This window comes from Camarhynchus parvulus, chromosome 1, assembly GCF_901933205.1.
Source record: "Camarhynchus parvulus chromosome 1, STF_HiC, whole genome shotgun sequence".
NCBI lineage: Eukaryota > Metazoa > Chordata > Aves > Passeriformes > Thraupidae > Camarhynchus > Camarhynchus parvulus.
Window position 1 is genome coordinate 4921655 of NC_044571.1, and position 25490 is coordinate 4947144.

The window sequence follows — 25490 nt, forward strand, 5'->3', positions numbered from 1 at the left end:
GTAACTTCCCCTTTTTTTTTTTTTTTTGTCCTGAATTTTTTTGACACAGTTTTAACTCTCTCCTTTTTTTTCCCTTTCTTTTTTTTCCCCCTTCACACAGAGTTGTATTCTTGATATTTTTTGTCTGCAGGGACCAGGGGAGCACCTGTAAAGTTAATGGAAGAGTTAATGAGGGAATGTAGGAATGCAGGAGACTGCTATTCTTAGCATGCTTCTTCTTATGTAATGATTTTTTTTTTCCCTCTGTGATATCAAAATAGATACCAAAATACCAAATAGAACTTGGTTTCTGATAAACCTGTTTTATGTCTCAGTGTTTTACAAGAAACCCCTGCAGATACTGATACTGCAGCCACTATGGTAAAAATAAATCCCGGGGATCCGGACATTTACACTTGCCCAGGAAAAACTCTTGTGGAAGGCAGCACCTTGGTGCCACAAACTTCTCATGGACAGAGCTTAAACTTGGTTTGTGCAGCAGATTTCAGGACTGAACATTTCAGTTCTGCTACAGCTTTTATGCTGCTTTCCTTGCTTCTCTCTCAGCCTTTAGGAATTAAAACAGGATAGCAAACATCTGCATCACACATTCACTAGGATCAGGGTATGGCTTCCTCTGCCTCTAGTTCCACCTCAAAGTTAAAATAATGATATCTTTAAGTAATTTTTTTACCCTGTAAATGCCTTAAACACACACATCAGTATTTCATAGCGCTTTCAGCTCCTGTATGGAGATAATGCAGCTTTTTCAATGTTCTAAGGGAAACTACAAGAGACAAGCTTGAATAAATTGTGGGTGCTACAAACACATGCCCCAAATCAAGCTAACTAAAAACCTGGGATCCTCACTGGAAGAATGCATCATAAATTCTCTTTGTTCCTAATATTAGGTGATATTTGTCTTTAAAATGTCTACTCAAGCACAGTTTAGGCCTTCAGTGAGGACTTCTGGATGGGTCCATCCATGTTTGAGTGGTATTCCACAGCAGGTAGATATTTCTTCCCCAATAAATGAGTTATAAGTAAATAACTTTCTACAACACCAAAGGACAGAATCCAAGGCTGAGCTTAGAGTCTCCTCACTATTCCTTGCCAAGGGTTGCAGTGGATGGTGAATTTTGCATGTTTCCAAGGGGGAGTCTTCCCTCATGGAACAGATTCCCACTGAGGGTTATCAGCACATTCTGGAGAGACAATCACATCAGGAAATCCTTGAGCCAGGAACAGCTGTGGGCTGGGAGAGCATCAGGGAGACTTTTGACAGAAGCCAACCCTGCGCTGAAGCACTATTTTTTGCATCCACCTCGCAGCTGCTGTCAGGAGGGAGGATACTGCAGGGCAGGGACCACATCTGACCTGGCACAGATGTTCTGGGCAGCAGTTCCCTCCCTGCAGCGCTGTGCTGCCTGTGGTAAACACAGGAATAAAATACTTACCTGCCTCCCAGGGCTTTGTGAGGCTTATCCCATGTCTGTACAGTGCTACACGAGTTCCAGTCACTCTGGGAAGCTCCCCGATTAGAAGATTCCTCTCAGATTATGGACTCCTGTATGTCATGTTTGGTCGTTGCTCTGAAAGCAGTTCTCAGACCGCTGCTGTATTTTATCCCCACTTTCTGTGCTTCCAGAGGAATTGAGTGGGAGCCTCAGCACACACCTGAAACAGTCCCAGCAGGAATGGGAACACTCAGATGGCTGGTGAGTTTTTCAGGATCTGGCTTCTTGGGGCAGAGCTTTTTGTCCCCATATGGCAGAGCCAATGAATCCACTCCCAAGCCTAGTCATGGATCCAGATCCAAGCCAGCAGAGCCAGCACAGCCCTGGTGCCATGTGGACACCACTCACTGCCCCTCCTCTGCAGGACCTCAGTGTCCAAAGGGAGATCTCAGAGGATGAACCACACTCTGCTCAGTGGTGCCCAGCAGTGGGACAAGAGGAATGGGCAGAAGCCAATGCCCAGGAAGCTCCACCTGAACATGAGGAAAAACGTTCCTCAGCAGTGACTGAGCACTGGACAGTTTGTCCAGAGAGGGTGTGGAGTGTCCTTCATTGGAGATATTCCATAACCATCTGGACACAACCCTGTGCTGTGTGCTCTGGGATGACCCTACTGGAGCAGGGGGGTTGGACCTGGTGACCCACTGTGGTCCCTTCCAGCCTGACCATTCTGTGATTCTGTGATTGTCTGACCTCGCTGAAATGCAGGTCTTTGGTGTGAGGAGTAAATGAATGGAGAATGTAACTCAGTGACAATTTTCCTTCCTCTCCATTCCTGAACTACAATGGCTCGCTCACAAATCAGTGGGTAGGAGTCTCAAGGCCAGAATTGCCTCGTCCTCGTGAAGATGGGATGCACAAGGCGATATTGGATGGCGCTTCTACTCCCCATTTCTTTAGGGAATGCCTCGGAGAGCTCTTTAGGAAGCCTGTCCATGCCTGGAGCGTGGGGACAATTCTGGCTGCCCTCCTCACTTTATCCCGGCGAGCGACCTTCGGTGCCCCAGTCATGGGGACAAGCGTCTGCCGCGTGTTTGGGCAGAGCGACAGCCACGGCCACCAGCGGCTTGGGGACACGCTGCCCACCTTCCCCAGTGCCGAGGGGCGCCCCGAGCCCTCCGCTCTCCCCATCCCCGGCGGGGGCGGGCCGGGCCGGGGGCGGCCCCAGCTCCACCGCGGCCCGCCCGCCTCCCGCAGCCAGTCGGGGCGGAGAGGCGGCACTGGAGGGCTCCTCCGCCGGCAGCCGGGCGGGCAGCGGTGCACATGGCATGTCTGATGGCGGCTTTCTCCCTGGGCAGCGCTTTGGTAAGGCGAGCCCTGCCTTCCCTCTGCCAGCGCCGGGCGGGGGGCGAGGTGCGGGGCTGGGGGGCGGAGATGGAGCCGGGGCTCGGCGGGGAGCTCCCGAGACGCTTCCCGAGGGAAAAACAGGGTCGGAGAGTACGCCCGGGGCTGCGGGGTGCAGAATGGGGGCTGAGGGATGCGCAGGATGAGGGATGCGGGATGAAGGATGCGGGGTGAAGGATGCGGGGTGAAGGATGCGGGATGAAGGATGCGAGTGTGCGAGCGGCTGGCGGCGCACGGCGGGACTTGACCGCTGGTTACCTCTGTCTGTAGCTAAGGCGGGGGGATTATCGCCGAGCATGCTCCCTGCGCCGCTGCGCCCCGCCGGCTTCCCGGCGGATTTGCGGAGGGACCGTAACCTTTGCATAACACCCGGGGCCGGCGGGGGACGGAGCGGGCAGAGCCCGCGGGACCGTCCTGCCGCTGCCACCGGCCGGGCGCTGCCGTCCCCGCCGGGCTCCGGGAGCGGCCCTGCTCCTCTCCGGCTCCATCAAACTACATGGGAAATTGCCCAAAGTGTCCAAAAGCAGCTGAGAGGTGAGCGCGCTGCTGCGGAGCCGCCGGTCCTGCGAGCGCAGGGCTCGGGATGCGGGGCTGGGGCTTCGCTGCGGGGTGGCAGCGGAGAGGAGAGAGCGCTGCGGGTGTCGGGGCGTACAGAGGGGGCTCAGGTGTGTCTGTGCCTTACACACGGCTCGGGTAAGTCTGTGCCTGTCGTAGCCACGGGTTTGCCCAGCTTTTTCCAAGCGAAGGTGAGACCGGGAGCCGTTTGGATCATCCCGGGTGCTCGGGGGGATCCTCACCCATAGCGGGTGGTCCCTGGAGGAGGAAGGTGCGTGAACAGGGAGTTCGGTCCACACAGTGACTGGAATTGTTTATTGTCCCAGTAACAAAAATCTTTGACTTCATACTCTCGGGTGATTGAGTAGTCAGAGGCAAATCTTGTCCAAAGGATGTTTCTTTTGGAATCGATCTAAACTGGAGAAGCTCTGACTGTTACCTAGATAATCAAGGTGACCTGCTCATTCAGAGTTCATTTTTGGATATTCCCTGTGATTGTGTGAAAGTGCCCAGTGGTTCCTCAGAACAAAAGAGGTTATGAGTGCCAGAGTCAGCCCTGAAAACATTCAGGGAAGAATATTGTTAACTCGCCTTCTCTTAGTTTCTAGGGAAGTTCCCCTGCTTTGATTGTTGAGCTCTAAGATGTTTCACATTACTCTTGTTATGTTCAAATTACATACCATGGCAGTGAACTATTTAAGAATTTGACAGTAAGTGTTAGTGGACACCTGACCTCTAAGTAAGGTGAGAGCATGATTAAAATCTCTTTCTTGAGAAAATGTGGTGAGCAGAGCTGATTATTTTCATCCAGAACTTGGGGCTTGTGCGTGAAGAATGTGAAGATGCCAGCTATGGAGTGGTTAAGCAGAAGTACTTCTTTTTCATCAGTGATTATGTAGGACTTGGGGTTTTTTAAATGTTTTTGTCAGCAGTCATGACAAGTGACTGATCTGAGCTGGGCTGCTGTTACAGCAAAGATGGGAATACCAGGAACCATGAGAGGGAAATGGAAGTGGCACAGGCAAGAGGAGGCAGTGTCACTTCTTAGCTGAATTAGACAAATAGAGGGAAACAGTGGCAAGATCTGCAGCTCTGTGTTCAAGCATTGAAAAGTAGCGCAGCACATCTGCTTTCCAGGAGATAACTTTGTATTATGTGTCAGCATGGAAGGCCTGGCACATCAGCCATCTACAGAAGTCCTTTCCAATACAAATCTGCATCAAAAATACTAAATTTCCTAATAGGCAACTGTGCAGATGTTTGGCTCTGCTTGTGACATCCACAAAACAACAGATGACAGTGAACAGCTTTAAGCAGAACTGTTCAAAATTCTGTTTAGCTGAAGAAAATTCATGACTGTTTTTCTCTTGAGTTTACACACATCCTGCTCATATTGGTGCAAGGCACCCCTGGTGGTAAAAGGAATCCAAAAAAATCCGAATTTTGTAGGCATAATAAAAAAAAAAAAAAAAGAAGAGAAAGATGGGTGGAAGGCCATTGTCATGGCCAGGAGGGGAGGGGAAGGAGGTTTAGTCCAAAAAGTGCCAAGTGGAATTGCACAGAGTGCTGTGATAGGCAAAGTGTGGCAAGAGGGATGGCTGTGAGCACAGGACATTGACCTTACAGTGTCAGTGGTGCAAGAACTGGAGCAGGGTTTGTGTGCTCATGTAGCTGATAAGATTTCCATTAGTTATCACTATCAAGCATGGAAAGCACTCAAGGATTTTGGGTGCAAAGCATTGTGCTTTCCTAAAAGACCTCCAGAAAAGAACTTGTACTGTCGTCCCAGGTTGCAAAGTCTCCAGAACTAGCAGTACAGGAGAAAATAAGGTATGAAATAGTTCATTTGAAAATTCTCAGAAATATAATTTCACCTTGACAGAAGGGTAGGCTGATCCAGAGAAGCAAGAGCTCTTAGGTATTTTGAGTGGCTGTCTTTTGAAAAGTCTGCACAAATAATTCTTCAGCCAGCTCCCTTCCTCCTTCAGCTCTGTCCCAAGCCCTGGAATCAGAGTAACTAGAACCAAATTCCTTGAGTGCATGAGAAACCAAATACAATGGGGACTGAACTTATAAATGTATTAATCTGGTGCAAGATCTGAAAGAAAAACTAGTGCTAAAGGAACTGTATGTGCTGCAAGAGCTCCTTTACCTCTTCTGTCAAGGCTCAGGCAAAAGAACCAACAAAAGCTTGCTTTATTTTACTCCTCTTTCACCTTTCAGCACATTACAGCTGGATTTTTGTGCTATTTAAAGAACAATTCTGGTGCAGAAGGTTTTGAAACGTGTTCCTAAACAAAAGTCTGTGAACTTTCTCCACTTTCCCTGCAGGGTGGCAGCAGTTCTGGTTGCACCATGGCCGAGCCCAAGTCTGTGTGTGTTTCAGTGGACGAGGTGGTCTCCAATGGCACAGACACCCAGGACATCCACCTCATCAATGGACACTTAAAAAAAGTGGACAATGCTCTGACAGAAGCTCACAGGTTCTCCTACCTGCCCCGCAGGCCAGCTGTGAACATTGAGTTTAAAGAACTGTCCTACTCTATCCAGGAAGGGCCGTGGTGGAGAAAGAAAGGTGAGGAAAACAAGGTTTCATCCACAGGAGGCTGTAGAGGCAGCAGTTCATGCAACTGCTCATTGCTGCCTCCCAATTCTTAAGGATCTGAAGTAAATATAGTATTGCTGTGCTGCCAAATATCTGTCCTGTGATCTTGCCTTGTCTACAATTTATTGTTGAGGGTGGGTAGAGCATGCAGGAGTTTAAAGATGGGGGTGGGGGAAGTGAGGAGGCTTTGTTTTTTTACTCCTGCAATTGGCTGTTTTGTGAGATGGTTGTTTTTTTCAGTACTCTTTCAGAACAGTGAGTATCTCAGAATTTCAGAAGGCATTAGACACCAGGATAAAAACTGTTTTCTTTAAAGGCTGTGTTTGGAAAGAAATGCTGTGAGCTCTCGGTTTCTCTACAGCTTAGATGGGTCTCTCAAAACTTTCAGTTTCTGTGATGAATCCACTAGGCCTTAATCCTGAGGTTCAGTCAAGGACCAGGATGCTCTTTGGGTTCTCCTTTGCTGATACACACTGCAAAGAGTTCACACCAAAATGATAGATATTGGGCACTTCTCAAAGAAGAGAAGTTTGGAGTAAGAAGGGATTATTCAGCTCTCTTCTCTAGAGGTTCTTGGTTGATTCCAGCTCTAAAAGGTGATTCTGTCCTTTCTCCTCTGCTTGGCATCAATTCCTTTCATGCCTTCATTTGCTTTGTGTAACCATGTGTTTCCTAGAGAGTTTTTGGGTTTTTGGGGGTTTTTTTGGTGTGTGTGGCTGGTCCTTTCTGAAAAGAAAACTAGGTCATGCAGTAAATTCCTGCCAGCAAAAAGAAGTATGTCCAAGAGAAAACTATTGAAATCTTCAGGAGAATTTTGTGTACTAAATGCCATAATTGCCCTTCCTTGAGGAACTCTCTCCCAGTGATGTAAATCGGCATGGTTGTGTGCTTTAGTTCTTTTTAGAGATAAGGCCCTGCCAGTGCAGCCCTCACCTGAGGCAATACTTGATACCTGCACTGGCCCTGAAACTACAGATCCACTGGCCTAAAGGTTCCACTTGAAATTGTTTCACCAAGTACTTGGCTGCTGTCTGTAAATTGTATCATTATCACAACACCAAGGCTTCAACAGTCTAAAAATGTGTGGTATGAAAAGCTCTGGAGCTGTTGCCATGAAAGTGCTACTGTATGCGGACAGGCTGTGCATACAATTATTCATTTGTTGAAAGATCTGCAGATTTCATGCTTTAATGGGTTTTTCCACATCAAAACTGTATGTAGACCCACTGGCCTTCTTTTAATTACTTGCTAAAATTGCATGGAGCCACATTGTCCATAGGAGAACAGCTTGGTTTGGCAGCAGCTTTGGTACATTCAAAATTATTCTTTATCTTATCAGAATGAACACAAAACACTGAAGGGTTTTGTCCTCCAAGAAATGGAGCTATGCCAAAATGTCTCATTTAAGATTTAAAAGCTTGAGATTTCTAACTGAATCTCTTTCTCACTGGCCAGAATTGATTGAGGGATTCTATACCCAAAACCTCTGTTCAGATTTTCCGACATGCCTGGGTGACTTGGCTTGAACAAAACAATGTCCTGGCAAAACACCCTGCTGCTGAAAATGACCTGTGGAGGTATTTAGCTCTGGGCTATGGTTCTGACTGTGTCACCACATTTGGGATTGAAAGAGGAGATTGAACTTTCCTGGCTGGGTGTGTGGAGGGGTTCGGTGTTCCCCAGCTGCTCTCACACCTCGTGTCACCCCTGGGACCACCAAGGACAGGCTCAGAGTGGCTGAGCTGCTGCCTGCCAGCAGGGCCTGCCTCTGCTCTGCTTGCCAAGGAGCTGACACAGACTTGGGAGGTCTGCACCCAGTGCCAAGTGAGCCAAAGAGGGCTCTGACAGCCAGGAGGGTGAATCACATTGTGTGGCTGAGGCCGTTCCCAGCTGGAGACAAGCCCATACCCTTCTCCTTCCTCATCACTGAGAGCACAGCTGGAGTGTTCTATCAGTTTGGGTTCTTCATATCAACAGAGATTGAAGCTGGAAAGGGTCTGTCAAAGGGGTAAAACAATGGTTCAGGGGACCTACAAAGAGCAGCTGGGGAGTCTGGGCTGCTCCTGCCAATAGTGCTAGATGATAAATAACAAGAGCTCATGGCCACACATTGCAGTTTGGGTGGTTCAGGGTGGACACCAGGAAATAAATTCCTGTTCCCAGCTGTAGCACTGGGATGTGTCACCCAGGGACATGTGGGGAACACGTGGGGACGTGTGGCTGAGCTGCTGATCTGATCTGGAGCTGGTGGTTGTCTTGCTTTGATAGAAATCTGGGCCAGGTGACCTCCAAAGGTCTCCCTCCAGTGTTTCAGTCACTTGCTGGTCAGATTATAGAAACCTTCTAGAACCAAACTTTCCTCCCAGACACATTCCCTCCTCCAGGGACTGGCTCAATATATTGGTTTTAAGAGAAAAGATTTTCCATTAGAGAAATAGAAAACCAAATTGCCTAAATAGTCCCCAGTGAAGGTAGGAACCAAACAGTTCAAATTCTCTGAATTGTTTTAGTGGTTCTGCAAGTAGTAGATTTTTTGTGTGTAATTTGGGATATCTCTGTTCAAACCTGGTGGATTATATATAAAACTATTCTGAATACCTCATACTGGTTCTGTTCCAGTGGGAAACTGGGACTTTGCAGTGCCCAGGGGAAGGGCAATATTGTACCTCCAAACATTGTGCTGAAGTTTAGCACTCCTTGTGGATTCCCTGTGCTAAAAGTCTCACTCATTGCTGTAATTTGAAATATTTGAATTCACTTTTTATGAGAAGAGTAGCAGAAAACATGCTGGGAAAAAAAAAGAAGATTTCTCTCAGTTCACATTGTTCTTGGGTGCTGGTTGTGGTAAGAAGAGATAAGAAATGCTGTTTCAAAAATGTCTTTTAATTAATGGTGTTTCTATTCTTAAATGGAGCTTGAAAAAGAAAATCTACTATTTCTACATCATTCTCTATGACTGTAATGAATTAGTTAAAACCTTTCAGGAGTGTTGGATCACAAAGGCAGAAGTGCAAGTTTCCTTGCAAAGACAATTTGTGCCAGCATGTTGGACAGGAATTCAGCTGAAGAGCAATTCCCTTCAGTAAAAATGGCATTGCAAAGTAATGTTAAGGTTAGGCTCTAAATGAGCAGAAGGAGGAATAATTAGTAGTGCTGCCATTGTGTTCTGTACTCAGCTTGATTGTTCAGACAATGCAACTCATGGTATGTCATGTCTTTTACTTTTCATTAAAAGCCCAAAGAAAGGTGAATTTGCATGGGTTGTCAACAACAAAGAAGCTAAATAAGCCATAGTAGACTTCAAATTGGAATTTTTAATTTATTTTTTTCTCAGCCTTAAACTGCTTAATTAAACTATTAAATATCATTTTCTCTTTAAATATAAGGAGGGGCATTTTGGTTTATATGATAAATGCTGCACTCCTTCTGAGGTTTTATCAGATTCATGGCAGAGATTGGTGTGACTCTGGAGCTGATTAATTCCTGCTGTAATTTCCCCTGAGGTCAGTGGGATTAACAGGGAAGGAATATGGTAGGTGAGTCCTTGATTAAAGCTGCTCTATCTGACCCATCCATTCAGTAGGAGCTGTTGCCAATATGGGAATTTGGGAGAAGTTAAAGAGGTAAAAGTTTCAGAAGGTCTCAGTTGAGACCTTTGGCATTTTCCCCATAAAGCTTCTAGGGAATTGGTCAACAGGTAGAAACAACTATTCCTTCAGGTTTGAAGGGAAAGGATTTTTGAGTGACTTGTGGGATTAAAGATCTTCCAGAACTGAAAATGTGTCTCAGTCTTTGAATCCAGACTATGTTCAAGGTTGTCCTGGGGGTTTCCTGTGGGTCAGTGAGGTTCATGATTTCAGAAAGCCCTGGGGCTCCTGGAGGAACTGCTGTGAGGTTAAGATGGGCTGGCAAAGCCAGGAAAAGGGAACTTCAGCACATTTGGTAGAAATAATGGGCTGCTTAGTCAGGATACTTCTTTCTTTTAGGATGAGGGACCCAGCTGGCTTGGAGGGGAAAAGAAAGAGCCCTGTGTTAGATCCAGTGTGGATCCTTAAATGTGAAAAGCAAGATCTGCAGAGCTTTGGAACAAAACACGGCCAAAGTTTCACTGTCTTGTCACAAAGCCATTTATCTAAGGGCTGAGGAAGAGATAGAAGTGGGTCTTGGCTTCTGAGCTGTATGTTTAAACTGCAGTTTGAAATGTAAATCACAGGAACACAGAGATTGGTTTTACCAGTTCATAGAAAAATTACAGACATGTAGGTTTTCATACTAGGACTCCTGAAAACTGTTTGCAAGAGGATTTGCTAGAAAAGTCAGTGCCTCGGGTTTCTGTCATTTTTGTTAAAAGCACCATGAAATAATCTGAATTGTGGTTTGGGGATGAATTATGTATAGTCCCCTATACAAAGGGGGCATGAAAAGTACTTTGGAGCTTTCTGTCTGGGTCAAAGTCATTCAGCATTACTTGGAAAAGATATATACATTCTATATAGCCATGAAAGGACATCTGTTCTATTGCTTCTAGGTGGATTTGCTATAATATAGGACGGAGATGGAAATATTCTGCCTATTTAATTGAGTGCATCCAGCAAGAAAATAGTAATAAATTTGCTTGCAAAACACCACAACAACTCAAGGATTGCTTTTTTTTTTTTTTTTTTTTTTTTCCCTCCCTCCCCTCTCACACTTCTCAGTATTCATGGTTAATTAGGCAAACGTTTTAGTTGGAAATTTCTCCGTTGTTATTTTTAGGGCTGTAATGAGTCACTTGTGCTGCGTTCGAGCTCTGCTAGGATTTGGTCTGGAGTAACCTCTGAGAGAACGGGCTCCGGCCGGGCACAATGCAAACCAGGGATTTTCGCTGCAGAAATTTGTGCTTAGCAGAAAACGCCCCATTTCTTGTTATTTTGGGTTTGTTCTGATGGCTCCAACCCCGTGGAAGCAAAGCAGAGCGGTGCTGGTGCCGTCCTTGCTGTCAGGGTTGCTGTTGCGCAGCTTTGGGCGGCAGGAGGGGAATGAAGCACTCGGACGGCTCCGAGGTGTCCGAGGGGGAACACGGAGCCCTTGGCAGGTTGTTTGGCATTCATGGAAGGCCAGAAGTGGCCGTCACAGCCCGAGACAGTGTCATCAGAACAGCGCGATCCCTGCCTGCCGGCTCCGAGCGCCGCGTGTGATGTTAATGCCGTTCTCTGCATAAGATGGAAACTTCATCGCTGTCAAACCATCAGCAGAGATTTAAACAGCCTGGGCTTTGCCGATTTGCTTCGGTGCTGTCTTAGGAATTAGCTCTGGTACACACACTCGGACAAACCCCTTTATTTTTATTTAGCCGGCCTCTTTATTTATTTAATTTTTTTGCAGCATCCTCTCTATGACTTCACTGCAAAGATCTCCCACACCCCCCTCTCCCATCCCCTCCGGAGATACCCAAACGAAACGCAGGAGAGGCGGGGGGGCCGGCAGGGGAGGATTTGGCCTAAATGAAGTGCTAATCCGTGCTGGGGGAGTCGGGAAAAGCCGGCCGGCGTGGCTGGGGCAGGTGCAGTGCGGTGGAGGTGCCGCATGCCCGCCCGGCGCGGTTACTGCCGGGCAATGCACTGCAGTAACCCGGCTGCGCTGCCGGCTGCTCCGCCGCTGTTGCTAAGATGGGAAGGAGGGAGGGAGAGATGCAGAACGGGAACGAGCAAAAACCCACTTTCCGAGAGAGATTTTTCTCTTTTTTCTTGATCTCTCTTTCTCTCTTTCTCTCTTTCTCCCTTTCTCTCTCTTTCCCTCCTTCCTCCTTCCTCCCTTTCTTTCTCCCTTTCTTTTCCTTTCTTTTTTTCCTCTTTCCTTCTTTCTTTCTCTCTTTCTCTCTTTCTCTCTTTCTCTCTTTCCTCCTCCCTTTCTCTTTCTTTCTCTTTGTTTTCCTTCCTTCCTTCCTTCCTTCCTTCCTTCCTTCCTTCCTTCCTTCCTTCCTTCCTTCCTTCCTTCCTCCCTTCCTTCCTTCCTTCCTTCCTTCCTCCCTTCCTCCCTCCCTTCCTTCCTTCCTTCCTTCCTTCCTTCCTTCCTTCCTTCCTTCCTTCCTTCCTTCCTTCCTTCCTTCCTTCCTTCCTTCCTTCCTTCCTTCCTTCCTTCCTTCCTTCCTTCCTTCCTTCCTTCCTTCCTTCCTTCCTTCCTTCCTTCCTTCCTTCCTTCCTTCCTTCCTTCCTTCCTTCCTTCCTTCCTTCCTTCCTTCCTTCCTTCCTTCCTTCCTTCCTTCCTTCCTTCCTTCCTTCCTTCTCTCCTCTCCTTGAAATTTCCTTTCCTTCTTTTTTTCCCCTCTTTTTTCCCCCCTCATCTCTCTCTGCCAGATGGGTTGTATTGTTCTCTACCATTTTTTGCCTGCTTTGTCTGAGAGAGTGTTTTCATCTCTTGTGCAAATTAAGATCCATATGTTAGGAAGAATAAACAAGTTAGGCCAGCTGAATCCAACTGCAATACTGGTAAAAGACTGTTTTCAAGCAAATATTGTGTAGATTCCTTTTCAGTGGCTTGAAGTGTTGGCAAAATTAATTCAAATTAGGCATGATTTAGCAGAGGGTTTCTAAGCACATGTTTTAACCTTGATAAAATCTGTGTCGTTTTTCTTTTAACACTTAAGCTGTGTCAAGATGGTAAAAATACATTGAGTAGTTGCTGTTGCTGGAATAGTTCACAGTGTTTTATTAAGTGATAAATAACTCTTCCCAGTGTCTTCTTGCATGTGTTCTGTAAAATAGAGGTTATTGGGAACAAATCTTGGTCAGGCCCTTTGTCTGAGCCTTCTACTGTTTCCCAGCTGAGTATGCCCTTACTTCAGCATTACTTGTTTTCCTCCTTCAAGCAGAATCCATTGTTATTGTGGGTTTGTTTTTGTTGGGGTTTGGGTTTTTTTTTGTTTGCTTGGAGGTTTTTTTGACCTGGAGCTTTTATAGAAATGTGCCTTGAGTTTGACTCAGTGCATTTTGGTCACTGAGTCTTAAAGCACAACATTTTCTTTCTCTCCACTGTATTGTTTGTTAAACCTAAACATTCCAATGACCTCACTATTTTTCATTTTAGCTAATGTTTTGATACAATAAACTTTATTAACTGCTGCTGTGAAAACTTGTGGCTGAAGAAGGAGGTTTTTAAAGAGTTACCAGCTAAAGCATTCTGGAATTCATATGCCAGGAGGTGGTCACAGTGAGCTGTTGGGAGTCTGAGCTCTGGTCTTGGCTGTTTCCATCTCTCAGAAAAAGTGTTGGGGGCTGGCTGTAGCTCACCCTGACACCCTTCCACTACAACTTGCTCTATGCTGACTGGGGTTTGATGATTTGATTTATCCTCTGCCCATAGGTGGCCATGCCCTGCTCCAGGTGTTGAGGAGGTAGAGGCAACATGCACCAGCATCTGGGTGTACTTTTGTCACATTTCAAAGTAGACTTTGGTTTCTGTAGTCTGCAGATCCATCTGAAGGCTGAGGAAAGATGAAGCAAGAGGCATTTTGCAATTGGAGACTTCAGACATCACATGGTTGACCAGGTTTTTCCACAATCTCACTGAAAGGAAAGAGAAATCACAAAAGCAGACAAAAGCAGAAGCTAGCTTGAGTAACAGTGCTGTTAAAGTTCATTTTTTGTTGTGCACTTTCATGTCATTTTGGAAAGTGCCTTCTGGAAGTCCTTGGGGTCTGAGCTTACCAGCTCTTTAGGGCAGATTTTTGTTCTATAGGGATTTAATATCTCAGAGTTCAGCTCTGTATCTTCTGAGAAATTATTATTATTATTTGCTTCTCACACTTTTCTCTAGCATTTTTCTTGTAGGCAAACTGTGGGGCCAGTCAGAACATGACACTAGTGAGAATGTGGCAGGCCCTCACTCAACTCAGCTGCTTTATCATTCACATCTGCACCCTTTAAACTTTGTCTTCTATTAGAAAGCAGTGTTTGGTCTTCTTATTAAAATAACAAGTCAAGACTTACAAGAAACAACATGCAAGGAGATCCCCAGCAAAATTTAAATGGTTAGCACGTGGGAATGAGCTGATTTGGATTTATAATTAAAGCATTGCAAACTGAAAGGTGGGTGTTCATTCTCAAAATGAAAGCCCTTGAGGCAAAACCTAAATCAGCCAGTGATGCTTTAGCCCCACAGCCTCTGTGACTTGCATCTGGAGAGGTGCAGAAGGAAGTGTATCTTACATAAGGCTGAGTTTTTGTCAAAAATAAATTGGGAGTTTGGCTTATTGTGCTCAGAGTCCCTTCCTTGCTACAGGCATCTGAGAGAACTGACCATCTACCTTCTCGTGGGATTAATTTATTTAAGAGCTTTAATAAAATACCTTGTTGAAACGTGTCATCCATGTCAGATGACAAAATGCCCCTTTTTTTTCCTTCTAAAGGAAATCACATGCAATGAATATTGCCAAATCTTGTATCGGAAACATCTGCACAAGGCCTTTTATCTCTTATCAAAAGCCTTGGGACAGTAAGAAGCTGAGGTGGTGGTGGTTCAGATTGCCTGCCCACTGTGCCAGCTATGGACCCAGCAATTTTTGGTTAGCACCACTGGTACAGAAGGACAACAAATCCACAAGCTCTTACCATGTGGAAATTTTAGTTTTCTACTGTGAAAATAATTTACAAGCAGAGCTCTAGTGCCTGGGACTGGCAGAGTGTTCCTTATTAAGCCCAGGTCTTTAACAGACATCTTCTTCTTGATATCAAAGTCTATTAGGAAATGGAAAAACTGAGGGTCCCCAGATTGTCCAAATGTACTCACTTTTTCACCAACTTCACCAGAGGAATGCATAATACACCATGTATGGAAGAATTACTGCCCTTTGCAACCAATTCTTTAAGTTGCTCATCCCCAGGTATGATGGAGAAGGGTGACAGCACAGGCAGAGGAGGCCAAACAGTTCTGGTTGTTTTCAGTAACTCTCTGAAGCTCAGTAACTCCCTACAAGTAACTGCAAGGAGGCCTGCTGAAATATCCCATTAATGATTATTTTGAAAGCAGCTCCCTTGTGAATTCTGTGCTTTGGTGCAGATGTTTGAGTTTAATTTGGCCTGTGGACACTCTGTCGCTTAGAAGAGAAGATTTCAGAGAGAATATTTGATCTGAATGTGAGGGGTGGCATAAAATACAGCAGGACTGGTCCTGTGTAAGTGTCTCTGGAAGGAGGACAAAGCAAAGTTCTAGGAGATGGAAATGGTGTGGTGGAGACATGTGCTGCAATGTGGCTCGAGTCACCCTGCAGGTCCTCATTGGACCTTCTTGTCACTGCTGGGCTTCTGTTCCCATTTACAGCTCATTTAGGCTCTGCTGATTTGTGGGGGGAACAGATGCACTCTGCAGACTTAATTTTCTTCAGAAGGTACAGGGATAAATCCATCCAGATTCTTACCAGGCAGAGCTACATGGAATTACATAATAGCCATAGAGATAACCGCTTGTTTGTTCAGGGTTTTTTTGGTTATGTATCTGTTCCAAATAAAAATAAATGGCAGAGACCTTGGCTTTACAAGCTAATTTACCATCTGCCTCTCATCTAGTATGTACAGCCTGCATCTTTTGTGTAAGAATCATATTTCTTCCGGCTTCACATGTTTAGAGTAATGACAAATGTTGTTTATAATTGCAGAGCATCTGCTACAAAAGAGAGGAGGAGATTGAATATGCAGTGGTCAGGTTCCTGGGTAAATGAGAATGGACCTGTGCTCTGTCTCCTGCTGAGCTTTAGAGGGTAGGCTTTTATGCTAGACAGAAGAAAGAAGTTTCAAATGAAGCCATGCACCTGGTTAATATGAAATTTAAAGGAAAAAAAACCACCACGAACTGAAGCTTTTAATACTCTTGTTAAGCAATGGAGATAAATTCTGCCCTGTTGCATCTGCTTTGTGCTTTTGAAGCAGTCAAGTGGATGGGGCTACACCAGCAAAGCCTGGCCAGTATAATTTTTTTTTTAGTCATGATGCAGTTATTACCTCAAGTGCTTTGAAAATTAAGCACTCTAATAACACCAGCATGGCAGGGCTGGAATGGGTAAATGAGTACCCAATTAAAAGAAAGGGGATTGGAGCTAAATATTTGCTATTAGAGGAAGAGCATTTTCTTTTTCTGGGTCAAAAAGCCACAAACTGCAGCCAGCTTATTGCATATGAATATCAGGGGCTGATGTCTAAAATGCTCTTTGAGGCTCATAAAGCTGAAGCCTGTGGGTGGCTGTCTGGGATGGAATTCCATTTCCTTCTCCACTTGCAGAGGTGAAGCTCTGATGCTGCCATCAGAGAAATGTGAGCCAGAAAGCCAAGGACAGTGCAGGGGGGCACATCTGTGCACAGCTGGCAGTGAAAAGTTACTCCCATGGGTTTTCATTTTGACCCTGAGTCTTGCAGAATTTCTTGAAGAAGAATTTTCCCCGGAGGAACAAACTGACAGTAGATAAATACAGAGATGACTGATGGGAGAGCTTTTGGAAAGGGAGTTGGGTCAGTCTGATTTGTAACCAGAACTGCTGAGTTCTTCACAAGGAGTGTCCAATGATAATGACAGTAATTAGACAGTAATGCAAATGAGACTGTTAGGAGCAGCTGGAGCTGGTGGGGCTTTGAGACACGAGGAGATTCCTCCTGCCCTGGTGTGTGGCAGCAGTTCTGGAATTGCAAGTCCAGCTGGTGGTGAGGCAGGGCACCCAGGCAGCTGGATGGACCAGCAGGAGGACAGAGGGCTTCTCCAGCACCCTCCTAAACTCAGATGACACCTGGGCAAAGCTGAGCAGCCCCAGTGCCTCAGTGGCATCCCTCCTCTCTGGCTGGCTGTGGGTTGCACACACAAACACACACAGAAGATCTCACCACCAGTGGGTTTTGGACATGCTGTCCATCCCATCAGTGGGTTTTGGACATGCTGTCCATCCCATCAGTCCCTCAGACTTTGGTCTCCTTCAGCTGTTGGCACCTGGACCTCCAATAACCCCTCAGATTTGCAACCTCTTGCTCCAGCAACTGATGTGGAAAAATTTCTGCAGCTGACCACTGGGTCCATGGTGGTGTGCCCTGCTCATGAGCTCACAGAGGTGAGGGCATTCCTACCATAGAGATTTTTGCCCCTCATGAAGGGGAGGAATGATGCATCTGACTCCATCTTATCAGAAGACTAATTAATTACTTTATTATACCATATTATTCTATATAATATTACACTATATTACATTACATCTAAACTGAATCTGCCAAGCACCCAACTGCACAGAATCTCATGACGCTCAGCCCCACACACACCTGGATTCAATTGGTCAGTGAATCAAAACACTCACACCAGAATCCAATTATCAGCTCCCTTCAGGTAAACAATCTTCCATGATGCATTCCACTTGTGAACAACACAGGAGCAGTAAATGGGATCAGGATTGTTTTTCCTTTCTCTGAGGTTCAGAGAATGTGAATCTCAGAAATATTCTTGGGAAGAGTTGTGCCTTGCTTTTCTCTGTGGAGAGAAATGTGGTGACACGTTCCCACAGAGAGATGTGGGAGCAGTGTTTAGCAGGAGTGCAGGCTGGACTGCAGGGATGAGGAGCTCTGCCAGACAGGGGTAGCTGCCTCCTGACATGGCTCTGGCCCCTTTGATCCCCATTTCCACCTGCTTTCTCAGGCCTGTTCCTCCTCAGCCCTTGATCCATCCCTTTCCCTGCCTTTGGCAGGTCCCCTGAGTGTGCTGTGATGGATGCTTGTCCCTCTGTAATTCCCATGGCCACCCCATGGCTGGTTTTACACCACCCCAAACTCCTGTTCCCCCTGCATGCCATGGTAAAGTTCGGCATTCCACTGAGACAATGTCCCTGGGGACACATCTTGGTGGATTTTCCTCCAGGAGCAGCAGCCCTGTCCTTTCCACTTTAGCATCTTCAGAGTGCCCAATTTAATGGGTTGGGTCCTCTGAGCCTCAACTCAGTCTCTGTGCTCACTCTGCTTGGCCTTTTATCACATAACTGAGCAAACACCATTGTTAGGCCTTCTTGGCTGATGTAATTTTTCTGAGCTTTGAATTTAAAAATAAATGAAATAATATGGCTGGCCAGTCGTTTGTTTAAGCCCATGGAAAGTTTCCCTGCGGTGTAAATCATCACTGAAGTGGAACTCACTTTAGGCACATTTTTACCCTCTCCTGTGAAAGTTTCAGGAAAGTTGTGAGGGACTGCAAATAGGGAATGGAGCTGCTGCACTTGTGATTATAATAAATCAGCTCCTGCTGTCTTACAGGCTGAGTTATGACAATATGTGTGAGCTGCTATATCACAAACAGTCAGAGGAGCTTGACAGACAGCCCTGAAGGAGGATTTGATACTGGAATTCTTGCCTGGGAGAACGATGATGTAAACCTGAAGGAGAAATGCATAACCTGAAGGAGAAATGCATTAAACCTGAAGGAGAAATTAATAACCTGAAGTGTTCACCAGTCCCTGAACCCTGGGGTCGCTGTCAGACTTGGTGTTCATGGAGGATGATTGTGCCTTTTGCAGTGGTCTGACATCTGGGGACACCAAAAGAAAGATGAAATTTCTGAATCTACATGATAATACTTAATAGATTTACTCTTTAGTCTCCAAGCAAAAATATGTGCATCAGTCTCCTGAATCCCATGCATCCTTTTTGCATTATAAAATCAAGCAAACAAATAAAAATAAAGCAGGCCTTGCCATATAGGGCATGGCTGTGACATTTTAGCACTCATCTTTTGATTCTTATTGACAGGCAGTAAAAGTAAGCTCCTCCAGCAAAGTGAATTGGGACAAAGGGTGGCACACGTTTTACAGTAAATAAAAATAACTTCAAAGCCAACCTACAATTCTTCTTGGATGCTCAAACTGTGCTGCTCTAAAAGTACAGGCTCAAAGGGATGTTGGAATCACTGCAATGACACATTGGACAGAGTTTAGCCAAGGAACAGGTATCAGCATTCTGCCAGGGCTGTTGTCTTGTGGTAGAACATTTTGGACCAAATTAACAGAAATTGATAAAGTTTGATGAAGGAAGGATATGGCCTAATACCCAGAAGGAACTTTTTCACTTATTTGTATGTTTCACTGCTGAAACTACATTCTAAAGATTACAGGAGCCAATGAAATTCATTTTAAATGTCAGTGTTGAATGTCACCAACATTCAAGGCATGTTTATATAGTGGGGGAATGTGTCAGCAGAAACCATCCCATACAGATGTGTCTGAAAGCATCAGAGGACCTCCTTTCAGAGCACTAAAAGTAATATATCACAAGTATATTGTATGTGCATTGTCCTTCTAGATATAAACATGTTCAACATATGTACATTTAATTTACCTGTATAGATACCTGTAAATATGAGTGAGTATATATATACACAGGCCATATATATAGATATATATCTGTGTATATATAGGCTATATATAGATATTTATAAGTTTTCTGTTCTCATATTTAAATATATGTATGCACATACACTCAGGTATATTTATTTATGTACTAAAACTGGCTGCATATCCCTGCAACAAACACTTTGAAGATAACATTTTAATCGAGGTGTATATTCCTCCTCCTCCTTTGTAGTGACAAGATGATGTAATTATGGAAAAGCAGCAGCAACCTGATTTTTTTTCTTTTTTTTTTTTTAATGAAAAGCAAGAGAGTAGCAGTTGCTTAGAAGTGGTTCGGGTCTGTTGCTACTGGATTAACAGCATAACAGGCTAAAATAGCAGGAAAAATGAATGTAAAATGGAAGCTGTTTTATCTAAGTGGTGAAAAGAATGGCATGAAGAAATGGCAGCATTTTGCAGATGCTTTTCAATAGGGACGTATTACATTACATAAGTTGGGTAATTTTCTGCTCCCAGTCATTTCTCTGGTAATCAGATTGTTGGTGCCTTGTTCTTGTTTCCTTTAGAAGTTGTAGGAGCTGGTTGGAGCTCTCATGTGTAGCAGTGGTGGGTCCAATTCAGACCTGTTTGGGTTATTTTGCCTGCTTATAGCTGCAAACAACATCATTGTCTGAATTTCCTCATTAGCTGAGCATCTCTGGAGCTTGCTTTCCTGCTGGGTGTAAAGGAGAGGATGTTTATGTGCCAGATAAATGGCTGCTACTTGTGTTTGTTTCAACAGTGGTTTGCTGGTGAAAACTGGGGGGAGTTGTGTATCTTGTATTTCAGAAGGTAAATACTGAGGTTTTAAGTAGAATAATGTGTTTTGATTTGCAAGAGCCACCAAGAGAGTGGTGCAGAGAACAGGGAAATGGTGGAGATGTTCTTCTGGCTGATTCTTCTGGGGACTAGAAACATTCCTTAGCTGCACCAGGAAGGCCAATAACAGCACTGCAGATGCACAGCTGGAAGCTATAGGTTCTTCCCAGGAAGAGCTCTGTGCACATGGTGGGTGTCCACATTCCCTGTGGCTGCTTCTGCCTTCCCTGAGCACCTCTGATGTGAGAAATGGGCTGGGGAGGGAATTATCTGGTTGTGGTCAGCCTGGGGAGGATCCACGCTGTGTACCCCTGGCACATCTCAGAGCTGTGAGCGGGAGCGCTCTGTGGTCACTGCATCGCTGCACTGAGCAGAGAGGGATGGGGGTGACAAGAGCTGTAATGGCATTTTTGCTGGCCACACTGGCCCTCCCACACCCCGGGATTGGTGTGACTTGCCCATTCAGAACACGGTCCCACCTGTCCCTGCCCCCAGCCACAGTAGGAGCCCTTCTGTGCAAGTGCTGACCCTAAAACCACGGAGGTGGCTCCAAATGCTCCCAGGGTGTTTACAGCTGTACACAAGGAAAGGAGATTGGGGATATAGTCAAGATTAACCTCTCCTTTTGTATTGCAGTATCATTATCTAATGAGATCAGGAGCAAAGCCCAGCAGCTTAGTCAGTATTAGAGCGTAGGCACCCATTTCAGGAGGGAGCCTTTGAGAAGAGCAATCCTGAGCCATCCTCCTACACCATTTTCTTTGCAGCTCTGCAAGATGGAAAAAGTGACAGCTGTAAACCTCCCCAAAGGCAGTTGCATGTTCTCCTCATGTGCATTGCGTCCAGACACTTCTGCCCCCCTGCACCATCAGGGGTGATCTCCAGGGTGAGCCCAGCCTCTGCTGTCCCTGCTCTGCTGGGACAGAAACAGAACAGCTCTGCTGGAATTCATGGGGACAAGGTCTGGTTTGGAGCCATCCATGCCATTTCCACCAGACCAGGTCCCATTTTTGGGGTTTATGTACTTTGGGACTCATGCCCTGTTCTCTGCCCTTGATTCTGCATCACTTCTGACAGTACTTTCTGGTTTAATTCAGCAAACACCCCTCCACCAGAGCATGCCTTGGGCTGTTTCCCCAAGCATTATTTTAACAGAACAGATGATGGGATTTTTGTGGGCAAAGCCAATTTTTAATTTTTATTCTGTTTTGAATAAACCACTCTGTGTAACCTTTGCCTTACTGACATATGAGTGTGGTGTTTTTGAGGTCCCCAGGACGAGGTGAGAGATGAGAATTTGACTCCATGTTCTCAGAAGGCTGATTATTATATTATATTATATTATATTATATTATATTATATTATATTATATTATATTATATTATATTATATTATATTATATTATATTATATTATATTATATTATATTATATTATATTATATTATATTATATTACATAATATTACATAATATTACATTATATTACATTACATTACATTACATTATATTATATTATATTAATTATATTATGCTATACTAAAACTATACTAAAGAAAGAGAAGGATACAGACAGAAAGCTTAACAAGAATGAATAATAAAAAAACCATGACTGACTCTTCCGAGTCCAACACAGCTGATGGTGATTGGTCATTAATTAAAAACAATTCACATGGAACCAATCAAACATGCACCTGTTGGTAAACAATGTCCAGACACATTCCAAAGCAGCAAACACAGGAGCAGCAATCAGATAATTGTTGTTTTCATTCCTCCCTGAGGCTTCTCAGCTTCCCAGGAGAAAATCCTGGGCAAAGGGGATTTTTCAGAAAATATCATGGTGACATATGAGGGACTGAAGAGCAGTGCTGTGGGAACTGCAGCAGACCCTTCAGCTTATAAGGACAATTTATCATCAACAAATAAATGGAGAATGTGGGAGACAGGAATTGAGTAGGTAAGATCCTGTCCCTGCTCCAAGATCTTGAGCTTAATATTTGATGTCAGTAGACTACGAATGTGGGACCAGGGCATGTGTAGGCTGCTCTGCTAGCAGTAATACCAGCTGGAAATGCACAAGAACTGTTACAGATATCACAAGTACAGAGGTAGAAGCTCATCTGTTGGGGCAGATAGCAGAGCTTAAAAGCAGAGTGTTGGGTTCCACTCAGGTCTTCACTGGAAGTGGAGCAGTGACTCAGTTTTAACACATACACACAGGGATCTAAAAACATGGCAATGTTTTGAAAATGTTGTGATCTGGTAAGAGAGCAATGTTCTGTACTTGTGCCATTGCCCAGATTGCTGCAGCCCCTGTCAGAATAAGGTAATCTCACCTGTTGGCACAGGGACAAAAAAAGACACAGGTGGTGCATTCATCACTTGCCCACAGTGATCAAAAGCATTTAGCCAGCGCTGAAATGAAAACCAACAATATTAGAGGTGCTTATTTTTCCATTTGCACGCAGGCTACAGCTGTTATTACTGTGCTTTGTTCTGTCACATACACTTAGGAAAAAATTGCTTCAGAACTCTGGACTTGTGCATTGCCCATATGGCACTGAACATGCTGCCCTGAGAATTGTCTGTAGCCTGGCAGACCACAATTGCTTTACCACTGTGTGTAATTCATGTGACAATGAGATTGGAAAATTTTTTAACGTGTTATTTATTTTTAAGGTATTTAAAAAAAACTATGCATTGCATGAGCTGTTGTATCTATAGGCAGTACAGCAAATTTTTCCTCAGATTTCTCACAGCAGTGAGAAACAGGGAACAAATTCCTGGAATCCCAGAATGGTTTGGGTTGGAAGGGAGATGAGAGATCATCTTATCCCATCCCCCTGCCATGGCAGGGACACCTTCCACTGTCCCAGGCTGCTCCAAGCCCCAGTGTCCAACCTGGCCTTGGGCACTGCCAGGGATCCAGGGGCAGCCACAGCTGCTCTGGGCACCCTGTGCCAGGGCCTGCCCACCCTCACAGAGAAGAATTTCTGTCTAATATCTAATCTCCATCTACTCTATCTTAACTTGAAGCCAATTTCCCCCTTGTCCTGTCACTCCATCCCTTTTATCTATTTAGACCCTCTCCATCTTTCTTGTTGGCTCCCTTCAGGCACTGGAAGGACATGATTAGGTGGCCAAAAGCTTCTCCTTTCCAGGCTGAATAAACCCAGTTCTCCAGACCTTTCCTCACAGCAGAGGTGCCACTCCTTTGAATGCATGCAGGTTACTGCTGTGTAAGAGCACGTGGACAAATTATACAGCAACCTGGGCTCCTTTTATTGGCAAAAAATTTCATTGATGGTCAGCAGACTGTAAGGCACTACGAATTTCATACAAAAGATGCCGGACAAGTGAACCTCCACATTTCCTAGGGGAAATAGCTGTGGTGGGGTGGCCCTGGCCTGTGGCTGAGCATCCTCTCAACCCCTCCATGCCCCCAGAACAGGGGAGAGCAAAAGCTGAAAATTGTGAAGATCAGGGCAATTTATTTAGTGAATCCAAGCTGTCTGTGTCCCCTCCCAGCTTCTGGCACACCCCAGGCCACTCTAAGAAAAGAAAGCCTTGAGTTGGTGCAAGCCTTGCTTAGCAATAGCCAAAACTCAGCCTGTGACCAGTTCTGCTCCAGAACTGCTCCTTGGGGGCTGAATTTCTGCAGGAAATTCTCTCTGTCCCAGCCAGACCCAGCAGAACAGCTCACTTTTAATGTTTACATCACAGGTCTTTGCAGGTGGTTAAAGTTAACCCCACACTGATATTCTGAGTTCCTGATAGATCAGTGTTACTACATGGAAGGTTTCCATCTTCCACTCCTTTGAGTGGTGCAATATTGCCTTTTCTCTAGGTTGTCATGAGTCCCTGCTTTTGATCCCTGAGCCTGTGGCAGCTTCTGAACCAGCACAACTCTGCGCCACTGTATTGATGCCAGTGGTGTTTGGCAGGGGCTGAGTGAGGAGTGCCTGTGATTTTTAGGATCAAAGCAAGTTTTGAGGTGACATGGATATTCTTCTGGCTGTGTCTCTTCATTATTTCATTTAAAATGACAGTATTTGTGGGGAAGACTGTGTAAACACCCTGGAATCTTTGTCTCCTGTTTATTTCCTGTGTGTGCTGATGTGTTAATAGGTAGCAGAGATAAACAACTTACAGAAGGAGTAAAGTACAGGTGGGCCAGTGATACAAAGTTATAATAAGGGAATAAAGAAACCTCAAGTGAGAAGCTGAATTTTCTGGTAATGCATCCAACCAACACTTTTCTGAAATGTCTGAATTTTCTGGTAATGCATCCAACCAACACTTTTCTGAAATGTCCCTGTCAGTTTAGTTGGTGGTCAGGAAAGAATGGAAGCATGTTGCCTTGACTTTGGGAGAAAAGATGTGCACTGGAATATGGGTTACAGAGACATCTAATTAAAAGGGTTTGAGAAGACCAGCACTTTTTAAAGTGTGTCTCTCTTACTAATGATACACATGAGTCTTCAGGCCATTAAAAAAACCCATTTCTTTTGATGGACTTCCAGTTTGTGGAGGAAGCAGCTGCTTTTACTACCAAATTTCTCCTGTCTAATTGGACCTGTTGAGTCAGTCAGCCTTAATCAGCCTATGGCTTACCCTTTGCCTCTTCACTGAAGAGCTGAATAACCTAATTGTAAAGAAGGACAGAAAATGTCAAAAGAAGTTACAGTTGTTACTGGGAAATGAACCAGTGCAGAGTAAAAAATACAAGGGGAAAAAGGCTGTTAACACAGAGGGCTTCCTGATGAGCCTGTAATGAAAATCCCTCTGGAAATTCTCAATATCCTCTCTTTGTTGGAAAATGACAGTGCAGCAGAGTAGAAACTTGTTGTTTGTTCACTGAATTTTCCTCTGGCTACATTTTCATGCAGGAGATTTGTTAGGTGGAGGATTTTTATAGCTAGGAAGAGGGAAAGCCCAGCTGAGTGGTGACCAGGGCACTTGAAAATCTGTGAGACCCAAACTGAAGTTCTGATCCAACTCAAGGATTTGGGCTTGGATCATCCTCACCTCATTGAGTTCCATTGCCCTCTGGAATGACTTCTTGCTGGTTTGCCAAGAACATAACCAAGCGAAAAAAAATCCACCTCCAAAACTCAGAGCTGAGTTTTCTCTCTGCCTCAGAATAAGGTGGAAAACCTTGAGTGGAAGTCATGGCTTTGTGATATGAGTTACTGCTTCCCACCTTGTTTCAGTAATAATTCTGTAGATAATTCCAAAAAGACTTCCCAAAATGCTGAATGACTCTGATGCCTTATTTTAGTATGTGGACTAGTATG

The 25490-nt window shown here is 44.9% G+C and overlaps 1 protein-coding gene across 2 annotated transcripts in view; it reads left to right on the forward strand.

The window, feature by feature from the left end:
• The first annotated feature begins 2708 nt into the window (after positions 1–2708).
• Positions 2709–25490, forward strand: part of ABCG1 (ATP binding cassette subfamily G member 1) — a 60012-nt gene continuing 37230 nt past the window's right edge. Inside the window, exons 1-2 of one of the 2 annotated variants that reach the window (XM_030950328.1) lie at positions 2709–2801; positions 5727–5970. In XM_030950328.1, the coding sequence (XP_030806188.1) occupies positions 2760–2801; positions 5727–5970 (286 nt within the window). In that variant the 5' untranslated portion in view covers positions 2709–2759. Of the gene's footprint in view, positions 2802–3183; positions 3375–5726; positions 5971–25490 lie in introns of those variants that run through there. The other variant, XM_030950339.1, reaches the window with a different exon arrangement.